The sequence below is a fragment of the Colossoma macropomum genome, unplaced genomic scaffold (genome assembly GCF_904425465.1).
Source record: "Colossoma macropomum unplaced genomic scaffold, Colossoma_macropomum, whole genome shotgun sequence".
NCBI lineage: Eukaryota > Metazoa > Chordata > Actinopteri > Characiformes > Serrasalmidae > Colossoma > Colossoma macropomum.
In genome coordinates, this window is record NW_023495088.1 from 70,960 (window position 1) to 87,695 (window position 16,736).

General features: G+C 38.3%; 1 protein-coding gene and 1 long non-coding RNA gene across 5 annotated transcripts; both read left to right on the forward strand.

The window, feature by feature from the left end:
- Positions 1-575: 575 nt before the first annotated feature.
- On the forward strand, positions 576-5,797 carry LOC118801003. The gene is made up of 4 exons (XR_005006426.1): positions 576-624; positions 4,923-4,972; positions 5,094-5,106; positions 5,652-5,797. It is a non-coding gene; the product is annotated as an uncharacterized LOC118801003 (long non-coding RNA).
- Positions 5,798-11,613: 5,816 nt separating this feature from the next.
- Positions 11,614-16,492, forward strand: LOC118801002. 4 transcript variants are annotated; one of them, XR_005006425.1, is made up of 6 exons: positions 11,614-11,813; positions 11,913-11,960; positions 14,998-15,387; positions 15,525-15,591; positions 15,790-15,995; positions 16,205-16,492. XR_005006425.1 is itself a non-coding variant. In XM_036561175.1 (5 exons), exons 2-5 carry the CDS (start codon positions 15,026-15,028, stop codon positions 16,270-16,272), a joined length of 756 nt encoding a protein of 251 aa, XP_036417068.1. In that variant the 5' UTR covers positions 11,614-11,813; positions 14,998-15,025; the 3' UTR covers positions 16,273-16,492. The 4 variants fall into 4 exon arrangements, 1 of the variants encoding a protein (XP_036417068.1); XR_005006423.1 differs by having other exon boundaries at positions 14,998-15,644; XR_005006424.1 differs by having other exon boundaries at positions 14,998-15,591.
- The last annotated feature ends 244 nt before the right edge of the window (positions 16,493-16,736 follow it).

Here is a 16,736-nt window from a genome sequence, read left to right on the forward strand (position 1 = left end):
ACTGAGATTCGCTGCATCATGAAATGCTTTTCAGAAGGAATGTACAGCTTAACGGCAGCATAGAGTAAATAATTTTGAATGAATTACATTTTCTTGAATCATCACATACAGTGAACAGTTTCCCAGACATGATTGCTTGGCTGAAATACTATTTATTAACAGGAAATTAAATTGGTCCACAGTTACAGCTTAATACTATTAGTTTTACAATGTACTTACAGTATAATTACAACATAATTACAGGATAATTACCATATAATAGCTGTAATTCCACACATAATTACCTATATTCACAAAAAAATTAGAAATCTATGTACAGTTTAGTCCTTCAGTTATGAAAAGAGATTTTATGTTACTGTACTACTATTTTTAAGTGTACCTGTCCTGGCTAGACAGGCCCACTTGAATGGTAGGCCTGTATCTGCATTACATTAAGGCTTTTAAAGAGGCTTCTTCTCACAACTAACATCTTGAATGATGATCCAACACGTGGCGGCTGCAGTAATTCAGTGCTACTTCCCGTTTATACAGTTACGTTGTTTGTCAACTGACGTCAAGCGCCGCCCTTTGGTGAGTCTGACTGGATGTTGCATGGAGGTTAATTTTACCAATGGCCAGCACAAGGTAATGTAAAAGCTGTGTTCTACTCTATTTATTATCCTTTTTCTGTCTAATCTAGCCCTTGCAATGTTTTAGGTGAAAGCATTGTGGTTATCTTAGCATGTTTTACGATAAACGAGGAAGTAAAGCGAGTGCAATGTGAAGCCTGTTGTAGCCTGTTGGCTAAATTTAGGAAATGAAAGCATGAATAAGACTGCGGTTTAACGATGAGTCAAATTTTGAGTTATGACATGAACTGATGGTTTACTTTCAGGTTTATTTTTTTCTTGTTTCCAACACCAGATACAAATCTTAACAATCATAACAGGCTAGGCACGGAGCAAGTGGTTTTACGTTCAGAGGATGTGCAGAGGATGTGGCCCCGAAACAAAACTTTCAGAAAACCTTTGTCCTACAAACTCTCACATCAGAGAGTTGCAGCATGACTTTGTTTAACTATGAGTTTCACTTTTTTGCCACAGCATCGTTTTGCATTTATTGGTCTTTGGAAATCAAGCAGGAGCGGCAATCGTGCTGAGTCATGCATGCTAAACATTGCAGTTAACCATGTTAGCATTTTTGGGTGAAGCGTTGCTTTAAGTTTCTAGTTGGGCTACTTGGTGGTGGTGGTGGTGGTAGTTGGGCTTATTTATGCTATTAAATCCTAAATCAGTGAAAAGTACACAGTGATTTGAGATATAGTAGCTAGCTCTGCTTGCACACTTAAGTGTTGGAGACAGGGTTTTTAGCTCTGGGGTAAGTGGTATTAGATTCTACAGAATTTATCCAGCATTTAAAAGTTTAGATTATCCAGCATTTAAACATTTATCTAAAGCAGGTGCCTACATGCTATATATTTTAGATTGATAGATGTATTGAAAGACCTTATATGTGGGTTCTGTTCTAAATTGATAGATAGAAGATCAGATAGAATTTGAAGTAGGTGATGTTTGTTTAGAAAGATGTGTCTATATAAAATCCTACAGATAATACTTGATCTATCCATCAGAGGTGAGTAGCAGCTCACTCAGTACATGTACTCAAGTAAATTGTAAGTATGTAAGTGAGGAGTTTATGTTTTTTAGCTGTTAACATTTAGTTACAAATCCCTTTTTCTATATAATTTTATTTTATCACATTAATGTCAGCATCAGTACTGCTTTGCGATTTAGTCATACCTCTCACTTTCAAGCTTTATCATGCAATATGGTGACCCACAAGGCTCTGTTTTAGGGCTCCTATGGTTCTCCCTTTATTTACAGCCACATAATCTGTAACACAATGTTGCCTTTCACTTTTATGCTGATGATACTTATTTATAGGTCTAAGCCAGATTCAGTGATGCAGATACACATAATGGATGTTTGTGTTAAAAACATAAAAGATAGCATGGGCGCATCTTACTAGTCTATTAAAATGCTATAGTTCATCCAGACCACTTCAGTCAGATGAGACAGGCTTAGTGCAAACTTTTGCAGTTCAGTTAGTCTAAGATCATTTTCTTACATAGCTCCCAAACTCTGAAATAACATTCCAGAGAATCTTAAGAAAGCGAGTTTGATGGGGCTTTTCAATTCTATATTAAATACCCATTTGTTTAGGTTAGCATTAAGGTTTGGGGCTCATGTTTTGCCTGTGATCTGTAGTTGTGCTGTTACTCTTCTTTTAGACAGTTTCTGCAAAGCTTTTCCAATCTCAGTTGCTAAAAAAGAATGCATTTGGAGAGGTCAATTTGAAACAGCCTGGAAAGAGCTTTTCAAATACACCAATGAGCTGAAACATTATGACCCAAATATGCTGTTGATCCTCCATGTGCTGGCAAAACAGTTGCAAATCACCAAGGCACGGACTCTACAAGACCTCTCAAGGTGCCCTGTGGCATCTTGTACAAAGACGTCAGCCTCAGATTCAGATTCTTTAAGTCCTGTAAGTTATGGATTGGATTCGCTGCAGATTGGGACTTGTTCAAGCACAACCCACAGATGTTTGACCGGATTGAGATCTGGGGAATTTGGAGGTCAGGGCAACACCTTGAATATTCCATCTGAACAATGTGTGCAGTGTGGCATAGTGCATTATCCTGCTGAAAGAAGCCACTGTCATCATGGAATCCCATTGCCATGAAGGGGTGAACCTGGTCCACAACAAAGTTTAGGTTGATGGTACATGTCTAATTGATGTCCACATGAATGCATGGATCTAGGGTTTCCCAGCAGAGCATCGCCCACAGTATCACACCCCCTCCACCTCCACTCCTCCCTCTTCCCACAATGCATCCTTTCTGTGATTTGTGTCACAGTAGCTCTTCTGTCTGTTCTGACTAGGTGGGATAGCCTTTGTTGCCTTCACACATTGATGAGTTTTGGGTGCTCAACACTCTGTCGCCAGTTTGTGGTATGTCCCTCCTTATTGCAATCCCATATATGAAACAATGCTGAGGTGAGCAATGAACATAAACAATAAAGAAAAGAGGTTTATTCCATGCCAACTTAGCTGGGGCCTATTGCCTTTAACCCTATGGGGTCTGAGGGCATTTTCTTGATTTTTGCAGATATGCTTAAATTGGCTTTAAAGGCACTTGCATTTGACATGATAACCACATCAACAACAACTGCAAATCACCAAGGCATGGACTCTACAAGACCTCTCAAGGTGCCTTGTGGCATCTGGTACTAAGACATCAGCCTCAGATTCAGGTTCTTTAAGTCCTGTAAGTTACGGATTGGTGCCACTGTGGATTGGACTCGTTTGAACACATCCCACCGATGTTTGACCGGATTGAGATCTGGGGAATTTGGAGGCCAGGGCAACACCTTGGATACTTCATCATGTTCCTCAGACCATTCCTGGACAATGTGTGCAGTGTGGCATGGTGCATTATCCTGCTGAAAGAGGCCACTGCCATCGTGGAATACCATTGCCATGAAGGGGTGAACCTGGTCCACAACAAAGTTTAGGTAGATGGTACATGTCTAATTGACAGACATGAATACCTAGATCCAGGATTTCCCAGCAAAGCATTGCCCAGAGCATCACACTCCCTCCCTCTTCCCACAGTGCATCCTGGCATCATGCTGCAAATGTACCTGGCTGTCCAGAAAGAAAACGGGACTCAACAGACCGGATGACCTGCTACCATTACTCCAAGGTCCAGTTCCGACAATAACGTGCCCGCATGTCCATTTCGATGGTGGACAGGGGATTAGTATAGGCACTCTGACTCGTCTACACTATGCACTGTGTGTTGTGACACATTCCTCCCGTAACCATCCTAATAAATTTCTGATTTGTGCAACAGTAGCTTTTCTGTCTGTTCTGACCAGATGTGATAGCCTTCATTGCCCTCAAACATTGATGAGCTTTGGGTGCCCAACACTCTGTTGCTGGTTTGTGGTGTGTCCCTCCTTAGACCTTTGTCTGTAGGTACTCACCAACGCTGACCGGGAGTACCTCACTAGCCTTGCTATTTTGTGCTCTGACCCAGTCGTCCGGCCATTACTATCCATTTGACCCACGTCAAAGTCAGGTCTTCATGTCTGCCCATTTCCCATCCAAACACATTGACTATGAGATCCAGCTGTTCGCTTGCAATATAAATTATCCCAGACCTTGACATGCAGCATTGTTATGAGATAATCAAAAATATTTGCTTCTGTGAGTGTTCATAATGTTTTGGCTCATCGGTGTAAATATGCTGTGTATCTCTTTTTTTGTGTGGCTGTGCTTGATATTCCTTTTTTCCTTTTTCTTTGGGATCTTTAATGAGTTATTGTACATATTAAAATGTAAAATGCTAGTTTCACAATTACTTGCACTGCATTTCTGAAGGTTCTGATCAGAAATTTCAAGGTCAGTGTACACTCTCAGAAAAAAGGTACGCAACTGTCACTGGGGCTGGTACCCCTCGTCACGTATTGTTTCATAATCCATTTCAATTATAGTTTAGTTGTATTGACCCCACACACCCTGTCTCGTCTCCAGGCCTTTTATTTTATTGTTCTATTTTAAAACATTAGGTCATGGAAAGATACAAAATGTGTATGTAATGTAATACATACACAGCTAGATCATACACATATATGTAACAAGTGGGAAAAACTTACTAAATGTACACAATGTACACAGAAGGCCATTTTTGTCCCTTTGAAGGTACATATACATTGTTTGTATCTCAATGAACAAAAAAATGTACCTACACAGTACCTTTATTTCTGACAGTATGCTTGATGCAACATTGATGCAATTTGGGAATGGGTAATATGAAGACACATATTCCTCATCACACAATCACATTTTACTTAATGTTTTGTCTAATTTAACAGCCCTCCTTCACCTAAGCGGCAATGCCCATATGAGCCATTCAACATAGCAGGTATTTACATTTATGCTTAATAAAACTTTTAATGCATAGTCTAAATTTTAAGGATTCTCTGCCAGATTCTAACATTTTACGTACTTATCTCTTATTTCTCCAAATTCTGATGCCAAATCAGAGAACACTGCAAGGTAAGCATTTTAAAGATATTTATTTTTTTACAGTCCTATAAGTTCTAGATATTAATCTCATAAGTGTGAGGTACCATCTCCAAAGTACTAGGTAATTATTTTGGATGAAATAGTAAGTTCTTAGACGGTTTAACTAAATTACTCAAAGTGCTGTGCAATTTTTTTTGGGTTAAGTGATGACAGTCTGAAAATGGCTATCAGGTTCTAGCTATTGAACTGATGTAACATTAATGATTTACAACATGTAACTTCCCCAGACTTTTTAACCAAAATAATTGGTTTGTACCACATATTTACCTTGCTAATGTCTGTGACCCGTTGGGCATTTCAGTGTAATATAGGTAGACGGCCTTAGATCTCACCATCACATTACCCAAACATAATTACCTCACCTTACTTTGGAGTTTGTATCTACACTTAACTGGTTAATACCTAGAACTTAAGGTCGCATTCAAAGAAAGTGTTACTAATGTCCTTATGTTAAAAGAGGAATGAATATTGTTCAAGATTTTCAATTTTTGATTTTAACTGTTTATCTCTCTCAGTTCTCATTCATATTTAGGGCTCCCGGCACTGATGATGCTGATATTTCATGGTGTCTACCTAAAAGCGGGTGGTCATTTCAGCTCATACTGGTTTACCAATACGTGTGTCCTGGACTCGATCCTGGCCGCTTTCCATATTTGTTACATCAAATACCCAAATGTGAAGTCTCTCTTAGAATCAAACATCTCTCTCAGAGTAATCATGGCTTATTTAAACACAGAAAAGTTTGATGATGCAAAAGCTCTCTGGTTGAGACAGCTCAGGCATTTTCCTAAAAATAAAATACTTGATTGTAAAAGTAGTGTGCAAGACCATTTTCCAATGTTTGCTAAACTGGTATATGCTGAAGTAGATTACCGGCAAGAAACCCCTAATGGCAATCCCATATATGAAACAACGCTGAGGTGAGCAATGAATATAAACAATAAAGAAAATAGGTTTATTTCATGCCAACTTAGCTAGGGCCTCATGCCCTTAACCCTCTGGGGTCTTAGGGCATTTTCTTGCGTATATCCTTTAAATTCGCCTTTAAGAGTGCTTGCATTCGACATGATAACCACATCTTATATATCAAAATGTTCTGAACAATCTCAGCTCTCTCTATATTGAGGCGCTTTTGACCTGCAGGACTGTGTGAAGAGATAATTGGGCCTGAAAGTTGAAGTCTATTTCCAGAAATTCTTAATAGTGCTTATGAAAACATGGCTTTACACATATGGATGAATTGTTTTGGTGCCGGAAATGGGTTTACCAAAGTCTTAGCTTCACAAAAGTAGCGGGATATATATGAATAAAATAGTAGATAAATGTTATCCTCATCACAACAACTTCAGCGCCTGCGACCTTTTTATACACAATTTGCATCTGTGCAGCGACTGAATGGAAAATGAACTTTTAGATGTGATTGGTCAGTCCTTAGTCATTTCCTGAGTGTCCATTTGTCAGTTTAATATAGACAGATACACAAATCTACCAATTACAGCTGAGGAGCAGATGACGGACACACAAATCCATCAGTTACACACAGTGACAGACAGATGGCGTATGTCTCAACTTGTCTTCATTGGCACATAACTCTGGGTGTGAGTCACATACAATTTCAAGATGTGATGGAATCAAAAGTGCGACTCTGCAGATTCAGGACCTGTTTGAACTGTATTTCTGCGCTGTATTATTGCAAAGACATTAATAGAAACAACAAGAAACATCTCATTTGATGCGCCAGTGCATTCGTCGACCCCAGGGGGTTAAACATTCTTTAACTTATGAATAAAATTGAACACATTTTCTAAATGTTGCATGGTTGCAGGAATTAAATGGACAGTTTGGATCCATGTAATCTCATATTTGTCTTGCCAGCAAATTTCGGGCACTTGGTGATGTGAAGGCTTTGGGGCATATGGATGATCCTGCTCTCATTCTGGTGCATCGATTTGTTCAGTTAAACCTTCCTAAACTTCCCAAACCACCACTGTGTGTTAAAGATGACAACCAAAGGTAACTACAAATTCACCAAAAATAATATCAATCAAAAAAATAAATGCCCTGAAGTACATTAGTTGACCTCTGTGATAATCCACGTACCACAACCATTGTCCTCTTTGTTTTAGGATCTTTGAGCTTCAGTTTCTGCTGCTGGGTGAAGGAACTCACATGGTCATGTGTTTCAACTTCTCAGAGAACATCTGGATTCTCTATGATGACGATCCGGCTTGCAGGTCTTTTCGGCGTTTCAAGTTTGAAGAGGAACTTGACCGTTATATGATCTGCCTAGCTGGCTATGTCAACACAACCCAAGCTGAAGAGCATAAACATGGTATGAGTTCTTATGCTTTTTTTAAATGGCACTTTGGTTTGGGGTTTCCTCCATATACATTGGCTTGCTTTTCCTTTATTTGTAGGCATTCCCGAGACTGGAACAGGAGCACAGGCTTTCGACTCAGATTCATCAGGGCAGCGAAATATTCCTGAAGAGTCTGTGGATGATGTACTGATGAACTTGGGAGATCTATCCTGTGGCACCTCTGAATAACTACACTATTGGGCTAAGCTCTGACCTCAGAATAAGCTTTAAATACCATGTGATCAAATCGAATGCATGCATGTCTCTCTTTATGAACAGAATGTAAGCTGGGTGCACCATTTCATGCCAAAAACCGTTATAATATTTGCTGCTATGCATCACTTGTTACCTTGTTTCACAAAGCTAACTGACATTTTTTTTTTTTTTACATTTTTTTACATTAGCCTTAATTTTCATTGTAATGTGTTCATGAAGTATTACCCAGGTGGTGCAACTAGCTATTGGAGTGGGCCCAAGATTTTGTTTTTGTGAAGTTCCTCTTTGAAAAGTTTACTTGTTAACTTTGATTGTAGCCGTATTTAAAGCATTAATGCATAAATGTATGTGTATGTATTAATGTATAAATGTAAGTGATATCACATCAACATGCAGCAACAGTATGCTTTTATTATATGCAGTATTTGAGCAGTGGAACATTTCTTGCTATCTTTTCTGTACTCCAGCACATATGAAATAAAACAATCACTACAAAATTAAAGTGCAAAGCATCTACTTTACTTCGAGGGTTTTACCACATCTTATTAACCATATACAGATTACAGATTTTCAGTCCTCCCATTGTAGGTGACCAAAAGTATTGGACTGTTCAAGTGTTTTTTTGTAAAGAGGTCTAGAGTTGATTCTAGATATGGAAACTTTTCTTAGTAAAACACTAAAGAATTGTTGATGTCAGTAAAACAAGCCATCATGAAGCTGGAAAATCAGAATGAGACACAGCCAAAAATACCTGTTGATGAGCTTAGCAATAGCAAACAGTCTAGCAGCCAGGAAACAGCTTTTTGCAACTGTTGAACAGTTTAAGAAGATGTGTCAAATGCCACCATACTGCACACAAGGATACAGCACACAAGCTTGGCCTAAGAAGGCTTTGACTCCAAGATGCACATCACTGGTAAGCCTCAAGACCAGAAAAGCCAGACTGCACTGAGGAAAAGGTTGGGGAAAGCAAGTGTTCATGGTCCACAGCAAACCATCTCAACTGTCAAACGTGGTGGTATAGGTGTGTATAGCTGCTGGCAGCAAAAGGTCTCTTTTTTTTCTCGTTTTTCAATTTTTGACATAATTTGAAAATACCTGTTGCCCTTTACTCTGTGTGTAAAGCTCATAATGAATGGACCAAAAGAAACGGCCCAAAACCACTTGGAAAAATGTCTGGTTCCATTGACTTACATTAAAGGGTAAAGTAGGTTTTTCCTTCTCCTGTAAAGTTACCATTTTGGAGATACAAGGTTTTCTTCTGACAACAGTGATGTGCTAACCTTCACCCTCCTTGTTTGTAGCATTGTGTGAGAGGGTGCTTCATTTTGCAGTACTGCTAAGCAACTATGGAGCTGACTTGCCAAGTTAGGGACTCATCCTAAATTTCAATACACAGCCTTTTGACTTACTTAAGAGAGAGCGGCTTTATACTATAAAAGGCTATTTGCACAACACAGCTTAATCAACTTGTGAATGAGCACACAGACTTTGTAGATAACTGGAATGATTCCTGGGAGAGGTCAAGGCTCTTCTGAAGGCAGAGCTGTAGCCAAGTCATTTAGGCTTGCAGTAAGGAGCGGAGAAGGATGCAGGAACAAAGAGTCAATCTAAAAGCTGGCAGGATCAAAATCTGGAAGAGGCTTATTAGCCAAGTTCACTATAAATGTAATTCAAGAGGCAATATTAAATAGAAATTTAAATTTTCCAATACAGAGTAAACAAAGGCTCAAAATGTAGTTTCGACTTCACAGAATGAGACAAAGCACAGGGTTTACATACTGAAGGTTGAGTGAGTGGGAATGAGAGTCAGGTGAGTAGAAGGTATGGCTTTTGACTGGGGATTCTGGGAGCTGTAGTTTTCAGAGGATGGAGCGGCCATGATTCCTGCTTTCCCCTGGAAATTAAATACACAGTGCTTAATATCGTTGAATAGTTTATGGACTTGGAGACCACCTTCTGCATTACCTTGAAATGGCCTAGCAAATTTGACACCATTATTGGGAAAGCTTTTTGAACCTTTCAAATTAGCTGAGGACAATGAACATTTTGAAGGCTGTCCTGATTTCTACTCTGCCTTTATTGAGAATATTTCTACACAATCACTCTCTGTTTTCAGCCTCGCCAAAGTCCAGTTGAAGAACGTTTGTACTGTAGAAAGGGTTTACACTGTAGTTTCACACTGTAAGTACTGAGCCACATAACATGCTGCTGTTTCTACTATATTACTATCTGACTTGTTCACTGTTCACTACCATTAAGCAAGGTTCTTGCACCACTGTCTGTCACTATCACAACTCAGTAATTATCCTGTAACCCTAAACACTGCATATTTTTTGTTCACATCACTCATTTATTGCAAAGTGTAGTCATGCAATGTGCCTCTTATCTGTATAATGTTGCTTGTCATATCCTCCCCTGCTATTCCCTGTTCTGTCCACCAGCTGTTCACCTGATTACTAACCGTTGTTCTTCACACCTGAAGAAAATTTCTTCTTCATTAGTCTCCCTTTTAAATACCTCTCCAGTTTTCAAGCCAGATTGTGGAGTGTTGACAGATCTCTCTTGCTTGTGGCTTTGGGCTTATATCTGGTTCTGGACCTTGTGCCTGTTTTACTGACTTTGAGATTTGGACTTTTTTGTGCAATCCTGTTTAAAAGACCCTGCTCATGGACACTTCACTACTGCCTGAGCCTTACATACCCCATTATCATGACTTTCATGAGTTTGCAGTTTGTCAACTGCAGATTATCACACACTCTCAGAAAAAAGGTAAAACTGTCACTGGGACAGTACCACTCTTGTCACTGGGATGGTACCCTCAAGTTGTATTGACCCCACACACCCCGTCTCATCTCCAGGCTTTTTATTGTATTGTTCTGTTTTAAAATATTAGGTTATGAAAAGGTACAAATACATAGTTTTGTCCTGGGAGAAAAAACTTATTTAAGGTACACAATTGGATCTTAAAACCACTGTTCTACCTTTGAGGGAACATTTCCATTGTTCATACCTTGATGAACAAAAAATGTACCTGTATAGAACCTTTATTTCTGACAGTGTATAAAGGCATTTTGCTGCATAAACATTCTGTGTAATCGCCTATGGAAATTTATATTCCAAAATCAAAGCATTTATATCCCAAAATCAAAGCATGAGTACTATCGTAACAGTAATTATAACTGAAGATGAGAGAGATGTTTAGTTGTTGAATACTGTTTTACACATTTTTTTTACACATTCATCGCTATGTTCTACATTTGAGTGTGAATCATTTTAAGTAGGTAAACAGGCTTTATTGTAGAGTTTATTTAAATAAAAATCCTTTTTTTATGTTTTCCTGTTTTACTCTTACATAAACAGTTGTTTTAACCAGATTTTAACCAAATTTTGTTAAACAGAAGGTACAATAAGTTTTCATTGATTTTTGATTTTTTGTTCTATAAAATAACAAACAATCCTTGTATTAAAATAACAGATTTTGGCTGATTGAGAAAGAGGCTTTTTGGAACCGGAAGAAATGACTCCTATTGGTGAGACGGAAATTACTCTAGCGCGGGAAAGTCCATTTAGCCTGGCAACGAGTACAGTTTGACGCTCTGTGTCTCATACATAAGCACCTTGAAATGGGTAACAGCAGGTAATGAATGCTAATTCTCTGCTTAAAATGCTTGTTTTTTTAATTTTTTGTTGTCTTGATCAACTAATGGTAGATAATGATTATTCTGTTAGACAAGGTATGCGATAAACTTTTTACTGTTGTGCTGGCAACCACGGTGTCAGCAAAAGAGCCCCGTCTGATTAGCTCTGTGCTTGTAAGTTACATTACCATGCCATGCTTGTCAGTGAGGTAGAACTACCCTGAAGGGTAAAAATACAAGAAGGCAGGTCTCGACAGAGCTGTAGCTCTTTACTGTATATTTTGGTAGTGTGAGAAAGGACAGTAGAGGTAAAAAATGACTCTTTCTTTCTAACATTCATCAAATAACATTGTTTATGTATTTTTTCAGCTTGAACATACGACAGAAGATTGCCTGATATTTTAGCTTTGGATCCAAGCACCGTGATGAGTTACTGCTGGAATATGATCATCTGCTTAAAGGTAATGATGGACAATCACTTCACAACATACATGACATATGTTACATTTGGGAAGAAGATGGCTCTGATGTTTAAGTATGTTTGTGTTTATGTGGTGCAGCGCTGGTTCCTTATCAAATATAGCTGCTGTACAAGTAAAAAACACAAGGTACATTTTATACATTTTTTCGTAACAAAATAGTAATAGTTCACAGTAAGCATTGACTAACTAACATTAAACAATGCATTTGTTAACATGAGCAAAACATGAGGTATTACATTAATACTGGTTAGTTAATATTCAGTAAACTTGTAAAAAGTGCATTAGGTAATGTTGTTTTCACATTGAGTGTTGACTAACATTAACAAGTGTATTTGCTAACCTTAAAAAACATATCAGATACTACATTTATAATGGCAAGCTAATATTAATTTAAAACGAAATTGCATTAATTCAAGGCTAAGACTTAAAATGACTTATTTTAACTATTTAACTATTATTATTTTTTAATTTTATATCAGGTGTATTAAATGGATTGAACAAATTCTTATTGATGTTTAGAAATGTGTACTAGGCAATATTGATGTATTGCTAAGACTGAGTTTTCACTTAAAGTGTGTAATGTTCTAGTGGTAGTTTATTTTGGTTAAACAAGTCATTTCTGTCTATTCAATAATCATTTAGAATTATGTGATTATAAGTTTACAAATGTAACAAACCACAAAAATCCACGCAACAAATCCAAAGGAGAAGGCAAAAACAAAGTCAGAAAGTACAGAAATAAAGTCTGGTTAACAGTGAGACAATGTACAGGAAGTGATGCTCAGTAGCGCTATACATACAAAGCAATACATTGTACAATACAAGGAGTCCAGGATGGTCGAGGAATGAGGATGGCTGCGACGACCACTACTCACATGACCGGAGGCAGGAACAGGAGCAACTCCAGAGCTGTCTTTGTGCTGGACTGATGGAGCTCTCCTCTGATGGCCTTGGAGGCGACCGGGGGCAGGACTGGAAATAACCCTCCTAGGACAACCCCTAGGATGAGGAGCATTCTTATCAGAAGGCTGACGGTGAAAATCAGCCACCAATCCCGGATCCGGGACATCCTGTGCAGGGGTGCCCCCCTTCCCAGCCCACCAGGTATCGAAGCTCCCCTCCTCTTCTTCTTGAGTCCTGTAATGGACGAACAGCATACAGAGGAGCTCCTTCCACATTCTCCAGATGTGACATTGGGCGTAGCCTCATCCAACGGACTTGGAACTACTGGCTTGCGAAGGGAGACATGAAAACATCGGGAAACCTGCTAACGGGCAGGCAGATCAAGTTTATAAGCTACACCATTTATTTTCTTGATATACAACATACAATATACAAGCGCTTTGACCTTGTGGTAATCCATGATGACACCACTGGAGCTGATGATATAACTAAGGAAGGTGACAGGCTGGAGATCTCGCACTTTTCTCCTTTCACAAACAAGTTATGTTCAAGTATTTTAGCACTAAATGAACCTGTTCTACATGGGTCTTGGGGTCTGGAGAGTAGATGAGGATATTAATGTAGGCAATCACAAATTTCCCTATCATGTCTCTTAAGATGTCATTTATAAATGCTTGGAACACAGATGGAGCATTCAAAAGGCCGAACACCATTACCAGATATTCATAGTGCCCTCTAGTGGTCACAAAAGCTGTCTTCCATTTTGTCCCCTTCACAAATTCTGTAAGATTATGGGCGCTTCGGAGATCTAGTTTTGTGAAGATCTTAGCTCCACATTACTGCTCTAGAGCAACTGGGATTAATGTAAGCGGGTCAGGGTACTTCTTGGTGATATGATTCAGCCCCTATAATCTATACACAGACAAAGTCCTCCATTCTCATTTTTTGACAAAGGAAAATCCTGAAGCTACCTGGGAGGTGGAAGGTCCTTATAAAACCTTGTTCTAATGCTTGAATATTGGTGTCCATAGCTTTCTCCTCCTCTTGTGTTACTGGGTAGATTCTAGACTTTGGCAGAGTGTATTTTTCAATAAACGTGATTGCACAATCATAAGAACGATGGAGAGGTATCTAAGTGGCATTGTCTTTACTAAAAACCTCCTGGAGATTTGTGTATTCCAAGGAGATTTTAACAGGAGAATCATTATCAAGGTTTTCAATGGATATTGACTTGATTGTTATTTTAGCATGTGTGAAACAATGCTCAAAACAGAAATCGGGCCAACACAATAACTCATGTTGTGACCAGGAAATACAGGGATGATGTTTCTCTAACCAAGGTAGGCCTAAAATACAGAAAATTCAGAAGATTCTGGAAGGAGAAAAGTTATTAGCTTAATGTGAAGGGAGCTAGTGACTGATCTAACAGGTTTTGTCTTGTGAGCGATGGATCCAGCTCCCAATGGACCCCCATCTAAAGCAACAACCGGGAAGGTTGACTTCAGGGGTTCCACTGGGATCTGTAGCTTCTCTATGAGTTCAGTGTGGAGGATGTTCCCCTCAGCTCCAGAATCAATTAAGGCTGATATGACAAAGAATTATTGATGGTAGTACACGGTCACAGGCAAGAGAAAAGACTTTGAAACCCTTTGTACCAAAAAAATCCAAGAAGAAGTACAAACATGTCAGTTTGAAAACTGCTTAAGTAAATCATTGAACTGCAGTGAAGCTTCTTATTACATGCAGCATCTATCAGCATAAGGAATGAAGTTAGTATGGCTTTATTCATTTCCTTTTGTATCATTTTGCTCTAAAAAAATACTAAAGCTCTGAAATGAGTGGTGTCAGCAAAAGTTAAGCAGTCCAAGAGCTGAACCATTACAACAGGATGAAATTAAACCCAAAAATATTATATAATCATTATGATCGTAGTATCATGCATTTTTAATGTCAAAAATGCATTAATTATTGTTAGTCAACACTTAATGTGAAAACATCATTAATTAATATTAGCTAACCATCATTAATGTAGCACTGCAAGTGTTTTTCATGATAACAAATGCATTACTTAATATAAGTAAACACTTATTGTACAGTGTTACTAATGTAATTATTTCATAAATGTGTTTTATGTATGTTATCTATCTCATCTTGGCCTGTTGTATGTCTCATTGGTTTGGATACTCACAATGGATCCAGTTTTCATAAAACATTTTAGTAATATCGTCAACAAATCTTCTCATGTATGTCATCTTTACAGCCGTCTTCTGGACTTGAAGAAACTGGAAATGACTGATGACTGGTGCAGCTATGTAAAAGCTGGCGGTCACTATGGTTCATACCAGTTTATAAACACATGTGTCCTTGACTTACTCCTTGTTGCACTTTACATCTGTCACATCAAATTTGAAAACATTCATCTACTGTTCCAATCTGACTTTATACTGAACTCAATCATGAATTACTTATATGCAAACAAGCGTGATCAAGCTAAAGCTCTTCGGTTAATTCATTTGAAGCTTTTGGATGATCACTGTAAATTCAAAACGTCTGCAACAGTTGATGTTTGGAGTGAGGCTAAGGACCATTTGTCAATGTTTAGACAACTGGTATGCTCCAAAGACCATGTTGAGATTAAAAGCATACACTGGTAAATATCAATATCTTAAGCATTATGTTTGCTCTGCCTCTCATCTCTAATTCTAAACAATTAGGTAAGGGTGTAAAATAACTCTTTGGGGTACAATGTATAAATGTTATTAGAAGTGTATCTGTGTGTATTTTTAGTGAATTCCAACGCTATGGAGAAGTGACTATTCTGGGCAAAGCAGATGGAGACCCCTGCCTAATATTGGTAAACACTGATGGCTGTATGAATACAGCTCCACCACTTAATGTCAAAGACCGGTAAATACTATAAACAAAATATTTGAAAAGGAGAGAAATGCATGCATACAAAATTGTGTAATTACACTGTTTTTAGTACATTGTGTTTCAACTGCCAACTTTTTTGATTATGCAATTAATATGATGATATACATTTCTCTCTCAGAACATTTGAACTTCAGTTTTTGCTTCTGTGGAGGAAGGTGACAGGAAAACACATGGTTGTGTGTAGCAAGCTGGTTGATAGATGGGTCCTGCATGGCTCCAATGAAGTATCCGACAGAGATTTCAGCTTTAACCGTGCAAATTTCAGATGTGATTATTCTGTTTACTTGGCTGGCTATGCCAAGATACCACCTGGACGCAAGAGAGGTATAGTAGAGCTGTACCTAAGGTAGCATAATGGTCCAGTTTTTTTTAAAGGATTTATGTTTATAATTATTAAGATACTGAGATCAATGCAATTAGAGCTCATTCTTCTCTGTGTCGTTTTTATTGACAGTAGTTTTAAACCATCTTTTCATGATTTCATTTCTGAGTAGATTAAAAGCACTGGCTGTCTCATGTGTCTGTTGTTTCAGTGGGCATTCCAGTGGCTGAAGAGGGGTCAAGATCTGATCATGGAGAATCAGTGTGGCACTGGATATAAGTTTGAAAAGAATAAGAAATTCTGATCATTCACATGCACACTTAAATTGTCTTATTTTTCTTTGTCTTCATAGTTAGAAATAGCATAATGTGACCATGCTATGACCATGCAAAATTTACAATAACCAGGGCTTGACATGAAAATTTGCAAAACATCTAGGCTAGACAAACTACTTTGGTGAAGCATTTGGTCATTTTTCCTGTTAGATAAAAGGTGCAGATCTGGGGTTTATGGATGTAGAGCATTTTGGCATTTTTGGTGTTGTCCCTGTTACGACCAGTCTAGAGTTTTGCAAAAGTCATAACATAAAAAAAAACAAGAAAGCAAAAGAGAGCCATTCAGCATTTAAACAAATCAAGTCATGTTATTTTCTTTTCTTTTGCTGCTCTTTTGTACACCAACATGTAACGCGCCAAGCAGATTCAGATGCTCGCAGAAATAAAACTCCAAGGAGGCTTTACTGA

What these genes read in the sequence shown, in the direction of transcription:
- LOC118801002 (XM_036561175.1), top strand. Translation starts at nt 15,026, where the DNA reads ATGACTGATGACTGGTGCAGCTATGTAAAAGCTGGCGGTCACTATGGT. An exon ending in GAGATTAAAAGCATACACTG is followed by an intron (nt 15,388 to 15,524) that starts GTAAATATCAAT and finishes GTGTATTTTTAG; the next exon opens with TGAATTCCAACGCTATGGAG. An exon ending in ACCACCTGGACGCAAGAGAG is followed by an intron (nt 15,996 to 16,204) that starts GTATAGTAGAGC and finishes CTGTTGTTTCAG; the next exon opens with TGGGCATTCCAGTGGCTGAA.